We start from the raw sequence: 14,245 nt of genomic DNA on the forward strand, positions 1-14,245 counted from the left end.
GCTGCCATACAGTACGTGGTAACTATGAGATGTCACCAACCTGAAAAGATTAGTAGGGATTTTTATAGCATGCTAAAATTGGTCTTAAAATAGGTATTTAAAAGTGAATATTTTGTATTTGAAGAAGGCTAAATTAAGGGTGACAAACACCTACCATGAAATGTTTGCTCACTCAAAGATAATGCAATGAAATTCTGAATACGTTTTTTTTAATGATACAGATTACATTACATTGCATTTAGCTGGCGCTTTTATCCAAAGCGACTTACAATAAGTGCATTCGACCAATAAGATGTCAAAACAAAATAAATGCCACAAAAAAAGAGAAAACATCTGTTGTTGTTTTAAAACGTTGGTATCGGCCTAAAACTTCACAATCCCAAAAGAAAACACATGCTCAATGGTTGTGTTGTTTGTTTCAACAGACTGCTGAAGTATCCTATCGTCAGCCTATTCAAATCGATGTTTGGTTTGCAGCCACCAAAGTGTCACCAATCATGAGACTAGTTTAATTTTAACATAAATGTGTCTCTATTGTGACAACCAAACAGTTTCAACTGGAGGATGACAGAGTATCTCTCCATTGTCCAATGCATTCGTATGGTAAGGGTATGTCTACTTATGTTAATCACTACGTATTCATAAAACATGCAATCTGACCAAAATAATAGTTTTTGTTAATTTATTTTTGCATTTTTCACTCACAAAGAGGACAGCAAAAGGTTGGAAAATGTCTTGAGCAACTGGAAAAGTTAAACAAAGTCCTTGCATGTAATAAAAATACAAAAATACCAAATTATTTTAAAGAGTAAATAATCTGGGAAAATCCAAACATCTTTATTTTTAATATCAAGAAATGATATCACCTATTTAAATTAAAAATGTCAAAGAGTATTTGTATTTATTACATATTTAATTCGCTATTAAGTTTCCAGTAGGAGCTCTTCATAGAGCCATTGATTTGGTATAAATTAAGTACCAAGTCAGAAAAAGATACTCAAAATGTATCTGTGTGGCGCTGACTATTTCACAGTACATCCTATTTTTATAGTAATCTTTCGTCACATTTGGATAATGTCCATGAGCTGGGAGAAATGTAGAAAGCAATAAAGTAAAAAAAACTGAAAATCTCTCATCTTTCAAAGTAAGATATCACATTTCAAAAGTCTGCTTCTGTACAATGACCTCAAAGAATAATAACAATTTTTTTCTAGATTGCATTTGTGTTTCCTGTACCTTCCCTCTCAACAGACAGGGATGTTGGATGTTCAGAAGAAACCAGCAACACAATGGCCATATTAAACCAGTTCCTCGTAGTGTGTCACCAGTCTCATGGCAATGCTCGGGCAACTTTCCACACACACACACACACACACACACACACACACACACACACACACACACACACACACACACACACACACACACACACACACACACACACACACACACACACACACAATTTGTACTGGGGAAAGTTTGTGTGGAAATCGCATTGAAGGGATATGAATAGCAAGTGCTAGGCCAAAATACAGATGTTAAAAAATCTGTTGAATTAAGACAAATGTAAATCTTTCTGGTCATAATGTCCAGTGAAAATAAGTAAAGTAAAATGTAAATTGTATTAAAATAAGCTAATTTCAATTTTTTGGATAAATTAAACTGCTTCAGGCTCAATTCTTATAGTTGATATTCTTTTTTAATAATGCACCAGGTTAGGGGATTCCTTAAGCAATTTAAAGCAAAGAGAATATCTTTCATATCAATGCAATTTTGGTATTGCAACTGAAGTAACTGCCTTGTTACTTCAAGGCTGGATTATTGTAACTCCTTATTATCAGGGTGTACCAAGAAGTCAGTCAAGTCGCTTCAGCTGATTCAAAATGCTGCAGCTCGTGTACTAACCAGAGTTAGGAAAAGGGACCACATTACTCCTGTTCTGGCTGCCTTACACTGGCTCCCTATAGAACACAGGATAGAATTTAAAATTCTTCTTCTCGCCTACAAAGCCCTTAATGGGCAGGCGCCATCTTACCTTAAAGAACTCATTATACCCTATTGTCCTACTAGGGCATTGCGTTCCAAGAATGCAGGGTTGTTGGTTGTTCCTAGAGTCTCTAAAAGTACAATGGGAGCCAGAGCCTTTTCTTATCAAGCTCCACTTTTATGGAATCAGCTTCCAGTTTGTGTTCGGGTGGCAGAAACCCTATCCGTTTTTAAGAGTGCGCTTAAGACCTTCCTTTTTGATAAAGCTTATAGTTAGGGCTGATTAGATTCAGCCCCTAGTTTTGCTGATATAGGCTTAGTTTGTCGGGGGACATCTTACTTCTTCCTTCTCTCTGTCTATACCTGTGTACTCTCATGTTCCGAATAACCCAGCTTCCCCAAATTTCTTTCTTTTTGGTGTCTATATACGCCGGGATCCGGAGTCATGGATGATCCTGTGGTCCTGTGTCGTGGATCGCGAGTCCTGGATCTTGAGTCGTGGCTGTGGTCCTGGATCATAAGTCCTGGATGGATATCCTCGTGGATTCATCTTCCTATTATACACACATGCATTTCCAAACATTTGGACTACCTATGTTGCAAATGTATTATCGTTTCAATTTACACACATCATCTATTGCACGTCTGTCCGTCCTGGGAGAGGGATCCCTCCTCTGTTGCTCTCCCTGAGGTTTCTCCCATTGTTCCCTTTAAACTGTGGGGTAAACTCCGGAAGTGTTTCCTTGTACGATGTGAGGGTCTAAGGACAGAGGGTGTCGTATTGTCATACTGATATTCTGTACAAACTGTGAAGTCCACTGAGACAAATGTAACATTTGTGATATTGGGCTATATAAATAAACATTGATTGATTGATTGATTGAAGTAACTGTTTCTAATCAACTTTTATTAGAATATTGAATAAAATCTGGACCATATGAAACCTAATGGAAGTGATTTGAGGATCCCTGGCAATTGCCAACCATATTCTTTACGAAGAGTGTGCATTTATTATTTTTGAGCTGAATCAACACAGATTATATTTGACTGGAATTTCTCAAGAGCACTAAAAGTCTTCAAGGAAAGTCAGCCAGGACAGAACCCTGATGTATAAGCCTAAAACCCTCAGCAATATGTATAATAAAGTAAACACAATTTGAACTAACCAAGATGTTGTTTAAACCCTTGTGTGGTGTTCGGGTGAAATTGACCCGATTTCCATTTTCAATGAATAAAAAAATATATAAGGATATTTTTGTTCAACTTGAAACTCAATGGCCGGGGCTTATTTATTGTGAAGGACATGTGGAATTGTTTTTATTTGTTTCCACTTATGAAAAAAATGCCCACCCGCATTTATGTCCTTCATAAGAGGTTCTGGTGACACACACACACACACACACACACACACACACACACACACACACACACACACACACACACACACACACACACACACACACACACACACACACACACACACACACACACACACACACACACACACACACACACACACACACACACACACACAGAAGCTGTTTGATCCTGTTTTCGCTTGATCTTTACCCTTTGTAGTGTGTACACAAAACTATCCTAGAACATTATAAACATTTTAGATCTTCCAGAAATGTATAAACATTTTACATTTTCTCGCACTGTCCCTCTCGCACCTGCACGCCGGAGGAGGGACTAAACAAAGACATAACCTCACATTACAGTGTAGTGCAGAACTACAATTATCTACCAACAAAATGGCCAAAAGATATTCTGCTCAGAGAGCCTTGGAGCTAATAATGGATGAGTGAGTGGAATGCAGTAGAAGAACACGGTGAAGTGGAACAGGAAGACATTTCTGAAGATGAGGATAATGTGGAGGTAAACTCAGAATTTGACAGCCAATTGGAAGATGAATTTGACTCAGAGCCAACTGCTGGAAGACCCCCACAGCCAGCCGCTGAAGGACCCCCACAGCCAGCCGCAAGAAGACAGTCAGCTTCTGGAAGACCCCGACAGCCAGCTGTGAGGTCTTTGGACCATCAAAGGACTCCAAGACACAGACTACATGCAGCAACTGCAACAAGTACATCTGTGCTATACACACGAAGAAGTTCTGTACATCATGTGTTTCCTAAACGGACTTGCCCATTGACTCACATGATGTTCTGCAGCGTCACTTCATCAATATATTTTTCGGATATACTGTATTTTATGAATAGTGACTGTTAATTGTTTTTATTTGCTTTGTGTTTATATCTGTTCTATCTCATTTATATGGATGTTTCATTCTCTATATATTTCACAGCCAAATACTTTTGGATGTGTGGTTCTTGTGTTTCAATTGCTGTTAAATTACTTTATTTCCTTCAGGGCTTTGATTATTATATGACAAATTAAAAATAATAAACATTAATGAAAAATTGTTTAATTTACATTTGTCCTAGAAAAGCATGAGCAAAATGTAAACCTATCTTTTATTACAGTGTATTTTTTTTTTACGTAAATTACATTTTTATCACAAAAAGCGATGGACACTTCCATTGTTAAATTTGATCTAGCAAAGACTATTTTCAAAAACTAATCATATATTTAATTTATATTGTTGGGGAATGAGTTAAAGACAATATATATAATGAATTGTGCATGTTGAATTTAGTTCTGTATTATTTTCAAACCCTGAAATATGTCCCGGGTCAATTTGACCCGAACATTACCAAAGGGTGCGAAATGTGAACATAACGCAAGGGTTAACTTGAAACTGATGTTACTGCTATATCATATTATAGAGCCATAATAGAACCCCTTCACAAATTAACAATACGATTGTATAGTTTCCTTAACAATTATGTATGTTACGAATGTTGTTAATATCCAAGGAAGTTATTTAGAAACCACAATCTGGTAAAAGAGGGTTAAGTGAGCAGTGACATCATCTCCGTACAGGTACAGTATATTCCACTAACAGAATTTAATGTTTCTTGTAACCTAGCCCCAGTCTTGTACATACATGTATATTTCCACAGGTCCCAAAAAAAACTGCAGTCATACCACTCTTAAAAAGAACAATATAGACGCTTCACTAATTAACAATTGCAGGCCCATATCAAACCTCCCATTTCTAGGTAAAATCATTGAAAAAGTTGTTTTTCAACAGCTGAATAACTTCTTGGATCTAAATAACTGTTTTGATGTGTTCCAGTCAGGCTTTCCATCACGCCACAGAACTGAGACTTCTCCTTTTAAGGTCTTTAATGATATCCAGTCAAACACAGACAGTGGCCGAATCTCAGTGTTAGTATAATTAGATGTCAGCGCTGCATTTGACACTGTTGACCAAACCATATTAGTAGACCGGCTGGAAAACTGGGTGGGACTCTGGAACGGTTCTAAACTGGTTTGAATCCTACTTAAAGGACAGGAAAACTTTGTTGCTATAGGTAACTACACATCTGAGTTGACAAATATGACGTGTGGGGTTTCCCAAGGCTCCATCCTGGGGCCTCTTCTCTTTAACATCTACATTCGTCCACTGGCTCAGATAATAGAAAACAACAAAATAAGTTACCTTTGCTACACCAATGACACTTACATTTACATAACCATTTCTCCATGGGACTATGGTCCAATTCAAGCACTCATAGAATTGACCTCAACATAATGCTGCTGGTTTATAAAGCACTGAAAGACCCAAAAAGAAATGTCTGATCTTCTGCTACATTCTAAACTAGCCAGACCTCTCAGGTCACCTGGGACGGGTCTGCTTTCTGTCCCCAGTCAGAAATAAACATGAAGAAATAGCGTTCAGTTATTATTCTTCATATATCTGAAACAAACTACCAGAAGACTGCAGGTCCGCTGCAACTCATACCTCTTTTAAATCCAGGCTGAAGAACATTATTTTTGACGCTGCTTTTAATCTTTCACTGTACTGTAGCTTTTATACTTGTATTTTAGACCTGCATTATTCTATATAAGCTTATTTGATTATTTGTATTGTTTAATGACTGTTTTTAGATGTCTTTTTATAATGTTATTCCGCTGCACTATTGCTGTACCTTTGCTCCTAATGTTTGTTCACTTTTGTAATGAACTTGGAATTGCATTGTGTTTTCAACACTTTCAGTTTAAGAAACTTGCCCTGCCTTACATTCCATCAGTAATGCTTGAGTCATTATTCTTTTATACACAGCTCCACCTAAACAACCCTAGCATGATGTCTGAAAACGTGTTTTTCTTGTTTTGGCTCTGAAATCTGTACTTGGCCCAACCCCCTTTAGTTTAAATATATACGGACACAGAGGGCATAGGTATCACATCTTTACCTGGGATCCTGCTAAGAACATCCGAAGTGCAAGTGGTCCCTCTGTGACACCTGAGACTAAAACTACACAAGATCAAAGAACTGAGCTTCCTTTTGCTTCTTCACCCGAATTCCCTGACCATTGGAAGTGGAGAAAAAAAAAGGTAAGCTTAAATAATGCAACAAATTGACATCTGTTACTTCTGGAGGAAAGCTTGTAATTGAACTCTACTATAATTAAAATGTCTTTTGAAGTGAAAAATAATTACATTTTCAGTGATTTAAATCATCAAAATTAGCAACACTTAAGTAATTAAAAACTCATATCAAGTTAAATATATTATGATGGATCTATATTTATTAATATTTGAGATGAACTGTTTTCAGTTCATTTTACAGTTCATTTTTACAATAAATATAGTTAAATTATTAGTTAGCATATATTACTGATAATTGTATTCAGTTTAATACAGTAAATAACCTTAATGAATGGTACTTAGTTTTATAAAATTCGGTCCGTGATGCCCGGGCCTCACACCACCACTCCTGTGTATCGGTATCAATTCAGAATGATAGAATAGTTACATTAAACTGGGAATAATTTACATCTTACAATATCAAGATATCACATTTTTTTAAATGTCAAAACATTTCCATGACCTTTCAAGGTGGCATTTTCAATTACCATTTCCCTTCAATCAAGCTCAAGAAAAGTGAAAAGCAATGCATTGTGTAATCACTAAAAACACATTATCCCTCATGAATATGGACAAAATCATATAACAACTATTTTGATTTATGATTGTTCAGTGATTTAAAACATTTTTTTATTTCTAATGTACAAATTAGGACTGCACCATATTCGAAACACTTACATTGTAATATGACGCTCTCTTCAATAAGATTAGTATTGCAATATGAAAAATGGCCAAAACCTCACTGGCCGCTGTATGGCCGTAAGTTCAGGGTGTGCCTGATTCGTTTTGCCGCTCACGGACAACGCATTTTAAACGCATTTTTGTAAACAGTCCTGGCCCACTCTAACTACGGTGTTGATAGTCAGCGAATGTATGCATTATATATCTGGGCTTTACTGTGTGTTTCTGTGAGAGGTAAAGAGAGCTATGGGAGAGAGCAGCTGAAGCAATAAGCCAAAGCAAGTCTCATGCTGGTTGCTTAAAAACATTTAGAGACATTTCATCTATTGTATGTAGAGCAGATACGAGTATATCTGATTTATCGGCCAGCCCTAAAAGCTTGCTGTGAGCCTGTGACAAACTGACAATATGGGTTATGCTTATTTAAAAAAAAGACAATTTTCTGAGATTTAATGATATAATCTTTGCAACGACACGTCCTACTGTAGAAAGTGTTTGACCATATCATTAGGCTAAATAACCACCTAACTCCACCTGCTCCAGCCATGGACAACAGACTGGTCCTCCTCACTGCCCTGCTGGTGATGCTGTCCTGGATGTCTGTGGGCACCTACGCAGCAACCAATGGAACAGCTGGAACAAATGGAACATCTGGAACAAATGGAACATCTGTAACCAATGGAACAGCCCCACCAATAACGCCTAACACAACAGTGACAGAACTTATGGTAAGTAAAGCTAAACAAAAGAGCGTTGTGGAATAGATTGTTAAAAATCATTGAGGTTACATTTTTTCTCCCACTAAAAATATATATCTCATTCCTTTACAGACACCTATCAACAGGGCAGACTGCGGGATTGGGGAGCTCTGTGCCACTCAGCCCTCGGACTGCGACCCCTCAACAAGTTCATCATGTTTCTTTCTGGCTGCCAAGCAGAGCAGCGGCAGAAACTTTGACATTGGGCTTTCAGGAGAGTCAGATGGCTATCTTGCTGCCACCCTGTCACTCGACAGCGAACTGGTATGTCAGGTTATTTCCCACACTTGTAGATTTAAATACCACTAAGTAAAACCCACAGCTACTGAAATGGTTTGTTTGAATTCTTCTTTTGAAAAGTTCAAAGTTTTGTTTTTCTCCACAGGGAGGTAATGACACAACCTACGTGTGTGCAAACAACAATGGTGTTGTGAAATTATTTGGAACTGTCCTCAACAATGGCAAGCTGACTCTGAGAGATGTGAGTAAAATCCAAGAGCATGAATTAGACTTTATAGCAGCTGAGTGGAACGCTCATGAACTGCCACATCATTGGTGTCTACTTTGTGAACAAAGACATTAATAATGTGGTCTGAAGCCGATTTGTATGTCTTTAATAACACGTTATTTTATTTTTGTTCTACGTCTAATACTGAACAGATAGTTCAAATGCTATGGTTAAATCAGTATGCATTAAATTCCCACACATCTAGCCTTTAACGTGTAGCTCAGGCAATACAATTGCAAATTCTGTTCTAAACCATCACAATTTTCAGGGAATGAAAATACTGAAAACCAGCTTTCTTTTTTATCATCTGTTACCGTCTTTGCTCTGCAGCTTCCTGTGGATTCCGTGAAGGGCAAAATCACTGGAAAAAAAATCCAGTGCACATTTTCCGCCACTGTACCGGCCCAGAGGGCAAGAGCATCCCAGGTTGCAATCGCAATCTCCACAGGAACTTTCAACAGCTGTAAGCCTACCAAACAAAGATACACATTCACACATCAAACAGTCAACTAAGATCAACTGTCACAGAGACTCACAAATAATAGATAAATATATTTTCATGTTCAAAAAATATGTATCTAATATCTTTTGCTTGAACCCACAGCTACTAATGCTCTTGGGGATCCCATCACCCAATTAAAGAGTCCTCTTGTAGACCTGGCAAATCCTAACACCACTGTCACCAATGAAACAACTACTGGAACAGCTGCGCCAGCTGTAACAACAGCCCCACCAATAACGACTAACTCAACAGTGACAGAACTTACGGTAAGTAAAGCTAAACAAAAGAGCGTTGTGGAATAGATTGTTGAAAATAATTGAGGTTACATTTTTTCTCCCACTAAAAATATATATTTCATTCCTTTACAGACACCTATCAACAGGGCAGACTGCGGGATTGGGCGGCTCTGTGCCGCTCAGCCCTCGGACTGCGACCCCTCAACAAGTTCATCATGTTTCTTTCTGGCTGCCAAGCAGAGCAGCGGCAGAAATTTTGAATTTGGGCTTTCAGGAGAGTCAGATGGCTATCTTGCAGGCACCCTGTCACTCGACAACATACTGGTATGTCAGGTTATTTCCCACACTTGTAGATTTAAATACCACTAAGTAAAACCCACAGCTACTGAAATTGTTTGTTTGAATTCTTCTTTTGAAAAGTTACAATTTTTGTTTTTCTCCACAGGGAGGTAATGACACAACCTACGTGTGTGCAAACAACAATGGTGTTGTTAAATTCTTTGGAGCTGTCCTCGACAATGGCAAGCTGACTCTGAAAGATGTGAGTAAAATCCAAGAGCATGAATTAGACTTTATAGCAGCTGAGTGGAACGCTCATGAACTGCCACATCATTGGTGTCTACTTTGTGAACAAAGACATTAATAATGTGGTCTGAAGCCGATTTGTATGTCTTTAATAACACGTTATTTTATTTTTGTTCTACGTGAAATACTGAACAGATAGTTCAAATGTTATGGTTAAATCAGTATGCATGAAATGCCAGATATCTAGCCTTTTTCAACGTGTAGTTCAGGCAATACAATAACAAATTCTAATTTAAACCATCACCATTTGCATGGCATGAAAATACTGAAAACCAGCTTTCTTTTTTATCATCTGTTACCGTCTTTGCTCTGCAGCTTCCTGTGGATTCCGTGAAGGGCAAAATCACTGGAAAAAAAATCCAGTGCACATTTTCCGCCACTGTACCGGCCCAGAGGGCAAGAGCATCCCAGGTTGCAATCGCAATCTCCACAGGAACTTTCAACAGCTGTAAGCCTACCAAACAAAGATACACATTCACACCTCAAACAGTCAACTAAGATCAACTGTCACAGATACTCACAAATAATAGATAAATATCTTTTTATGTTCAAAAAATATGCATCTAATATCTTTTGCTTGAACCCACAGCTACTAATGCTCTTGGGGACCCCATCACCCATTTCAAAAGTTCTCTTGTAGACCTGGAAAATGCTAACGCCACTGTCACCAATGAGCTTTCCACCACCAGCCATGCCATTACAATCCAGCAATCTCTGACCCAAGGTAGACAAAAGAGATAGAGATGTTGTCCTTCGGAGATTTTAAAACATGTAGGAAATGTAATGCGTATAAACAAAGCCTAACACATTATTTGTTTCCCCTCTAGCTCTGCTGTTCACTGTTGGTGTGCTTGGTCTGACCGTGCTATGAGGAAATTGACAACTCTGAAAGTCAAGCCAACACCATAACTAAATTCTTCTTCTTAGCGTGCTACTGAATATAATCATCTCTCAGGAGGTTGACTATAAACAGTGCATCCTTCCCAGATTATTAGAATCATGCTTCATTATGTTTCAACTTACTGGCAGGCGAGGGCAGGAATGGTGGAGGTCGGTCAATCTTCCAAAGCCTTCTAACTGCTTTCACATCTGCGTAGGCTCTGAAACAAAAAAAGTAAATTCATGGTTAGGTTAATGTGTAATCCATTTTTAATGTATTGTTTTAACCATAGGAGTGCTGGATTTCCTTCATACATGTAAACCTTATTGAAAACAAATATATTGACTCTCTGCCAGGCATGAAAATCAGTCTTTGAATGATTTGAATGGGTACAGATGTGAAGAAATATGACAATTAATTACAATTAATGTGTTTCTGATGACGTACACAACAAAGCCATGTTTTTCTTCTTCTGTTGCTCATGATATCAGCAAATGGCAGACACGTGTTTGTGTTACGTGATGATTATTATTATTTTTATTTTTATTGTATGTGAATGTAGCTACATATCGTTAAGGATTCAAGTGGATTTTGAATATTGTATCATGTAACAATTGAAGTAGATTTTTTAATTGCAATTTTGGAAATAAATATTCAATGAAAGCTGACATTTTAGTTTTTTTAAATACACTAAGAAGAGGATAGCAGCTGATTTAGAAGCAGTTAAAGAGATAACCATTATTAAGAACTGATCATTTTAATAAATGTTCTACAATTTGCCAACATGCTTGTAAACATTCATTTTAAAGCACTGCAAAAATAATCATTTAATATTTTTCTTAGTATATTATTGAACTCTGAATGTTTAAAAAATACACCAGTACAACACAAGTAAATAAATAAAGTTAATATGGACTTTATAACTGGAGTTAAAAAAGAAGTCCAACTTCACAACCTCCTCAAAAAAGATAAACTTTAACTAATGCAATAGTAGTACTGGGTTTGTAATGTTTAACTTACAATTTTACCTATAAATCTTGGCAATTTATGGAGTCGAATCTACGGAGTGGAGTGTGTTCAACACACACACGGACACGGTCATCTGCTACATTGGGAAATGCATCGATGACGTGGTATCGAAGGTTTCTGTACGAAAATCAAAAGCCCTGGATAAACGGCGAGGTTCGTACCAAGCTGAAAGCGTGCATTATCGCGCAGAGCTGGAGATTTGGAGGAGTACAGGAAATCTAAATATGATCTACGGAGAGCAATCAGTAATGCAAAGAGACAGTACAAAGAGAAGGTGGAATCTGACTTCAAAGGCTGTAACACCCGGAACATGTGGGCGGGACTAAGAACAATGACAGACTACAAAGCAGGCCCGGTTCCAGAACAAAATGACTCAGGGTGCATCTGAGATTAGAGAGGGTGCAGTGATAAAGTGGGGAGTGGACCTAACATCTTAGGGGGTCCTCACCTCCTCTAGGAGGGTCCTCACCTCCTCTAGGGGGGTCCGGGGCATGCTCCCCGGGAAGATTCTTTTTTAAATATTGAAGTTAAAAGCATCAATCTGGTACACTTTGAGAGCAACTATGCTTGATTCATTCCTTCCCAGTCCCTTATCAGGTAGCCATAAGAGCATGGCGCCAGTTGTTGTAGCCAGTTGTGGTGAAGCAGGGCCGGCCCGTAGCACTGGATTTATAGATGTTCGCCTAGGGCGCCAGATCTGGGGAGGCGCTGCGCTGGTAGAAAAACATTTTTGACCGTTGGTGCTCATCCTAATTTTCGGCCTTGATGTAACAACATTCATAATTAAGTAAATGTAACACCCTTTTTTGACCCCGGTTACACTTTTCATTTGCCCTGTACGATGGGCGCTGTAAGTGATGAAAATGCGGGATGTTGGCTTATCTGGCGCCCGCAGCTCACAGCCAAAGTGCGAGTGAGCTTGGGAGCGAATGCGGGAGAGAGGGAGGGTGCACCGGTACCGGCGCTGTTGTTATTAGAATCTGGTGCTAGCTACTCTAACGGATATTAGAAGAAGACGTTTCTACAATAAAGTGGAGGGAGAGTCCTCTCCAGTCAGACTGAGAGGCTGATAACTACAGCTCAGTGAGGTAAAGGACTCGTGTTTAGATAGTTAACTTTAGTCTAAGTTATCTCAGTGGGTCTCAAACGGTTTGGTCACAATTTATGTAAACAAATATTTCCAAGGCACTCCTTTATAAGTATTGGGATAAAACAGGTTTGAAATCATTTCAATGTATACTATAGGACAGTAAACCAAAAATATTGTTTTAAACTGGAGAGATTAAAAAAAATGCACAAATAAAGACATGTTAATAGGTCAAATAAGATATGAATGAACAACAAAAATAAAATAAGTTACATTTATTTGTTATTGGCTATGGTAGGTTATTGGTTATGTTCACATACTTATTTAATAAATAAAATGTAAACCAATCTTTTTCCTATGGGTGTTTAGAGTTGTACCCCCTAGATCTAGTAGTAATTCTGCTTAAAGTGCACCAGATTGAAGCATTTTACTTTAAAGGTCAAATGTCATGGCCATCTCCACTGATCATAATTCCATTGTTGAGCTATACTAAAATAGAAAAATACTGTGCAATTTTCCAACTCACATTGGTTTCGCATACAGCATCTCTGTAAAGTATGTGTATTCGGCAGTATTCACTTTCTCCAATAAACGGCTCACTGCAGCTCCTCCCTCCGCCCCTCCGTGATTTCCTTGTTTAGCGATACACGCCAAACACAGCCAAACTCAACCTGAACACACACAAAGTCAAAGCCGAAATAAAAACAATAAGTGTGGCTTGATATTGAGTAAGAACAAGGTTAATAGATTGATAAACGCTGTGAGAATGAGTCTGCAGAGAGAATTTTGTGCGATCCCAACTGTCTTTTATCAGCCTGCAGCACGGAGCAGAAATCAGCAGGGCTGCCTGCACTGAGTGTGTGTGTGTGGATTGGTCAATTTCGACCAATCAGCGGGGGCTTAACGTAACGGATCCGCGGATGTAACGTAACGGCTCCACGGATTGGCCCATAGTCCATTCCGGGTACGTGCTTTCGTAAGCACGTACCCAGAAGAATCAAATGGATGATGACGTCATGATGACGTTTCACCAACGAGGCCTTTTGGGGAGGTATTTTCTGTTTTAGAGTTTTACTCGCTACAGGGTGTACTTTGAGGGTTTTGACTCTGCACACCGTTTACATGCAGAAAAACCTTCATAACACACAAGGGGACGGGTAATAACCGGAAAAGCATGACATGTGACCTTTAAAATGTTAAAAAAATCTTCCCGGGGGGGCATACCTCCGGACCCCCCTAGAGGATGTGACGTCAACCCCCCATTCTATTGTGTATTCCTTGGATACTCTATTGATCTTTATCTTTTCTATTGTACGATTCTCTGGCTGGGGCGCCAACTCAAATCTCGCCTAAGGCCGCAAATTGTCTAGAGCCGGCCCTGTGGTGAAGGCATCTGACTTACCTGAACCGAAATTTCTACATGCACAGCAGAAGATGGCATCTTTTTTACAGGAATATTCCAGCCAATCTCTGTTTTGAAACTATGAGCTGCAAAA

At 38.5% G+C, this 14,245-nt stretch overlaps 1 protein-coding gene across 1 annotated transcript; it reads left to right on the top strand.

Annotated features, from left to right (window-relative positions):
- Positions 1 to 6,306: 6,306 nt before the first annotated feature.
- LOC307033552 (uncharacterized protein) lies at positions 6,307 to 11,301 on the top strand. The gene is made up of 11 exons (XM_079672064.1): positions 6,307 to 6,450; positions 7,708 to 7,892; positions 7,995 to 8,186; positions 8,308 to 8,403; positions 8,761 to 8,893; positions 9,035 to 9,198; positions 9,301 to 9,492; positions 9,614 to 9,709; positions 10,069 to 10,201; positions 10,343 to 10,477; positions 10,581 to 11,301. The coding sequence occupies exons 2-11, from the start codon at positions 7,710 to 7,712 to the stop codon at positions 10,622 to 10,624; spliced, it is 1,368 nt and encodes a 455-aa protein (XP_079528190.1). The 5' UTR covers positions 6,307 to 6,450; positions 7,708 to 7,709; the 3' UTR covers positions 10,625 to 11,301.
- Positions 11,302 to 14,245: the final 2,944 nt, after the last annotated feature.

The sequence above is a fragment of the Notothenia rossii genome, assembly GCF_949606895.1.
Source record: "Notothenia rossii genome assembly, chromosome: 3".
NCBI classification, from domain to species: domain Eukaryota; kingdom Metazoa; phylum Chordata; class Actinopteri; order Perciformes; family Nototheniidae; genus Notothenia; species Notothenia rossii.

What these genes read in the sequence shown, in the direction of transcription:
- LOC307033552 (XM_079672064.1), top strand. Translation starts at nt 7,710, where the DNA reads ATGGACAACAGACTGGTCCTCCTCACTGCCCTGCTGGTGATGCTGTCC. An exon ending in CACAGGAACTTTCAACAGCT is followed by an intron (nt 8,894 to 9,034) that starts GTAAGCCTACCA and finishes TTGAACCCACAG; the next exon opens with CTACTAATGCTCTTGGGGAT. An exon ending in CCAGCAATCTCTGACCCAAG is followed by an intron (nt 10,478 to 10,580) that starts GTAGACAAAAGA and finishes TTTCCCCTCTAG; the next exon opens with CTCTGCTGTTCACTGTTGGT.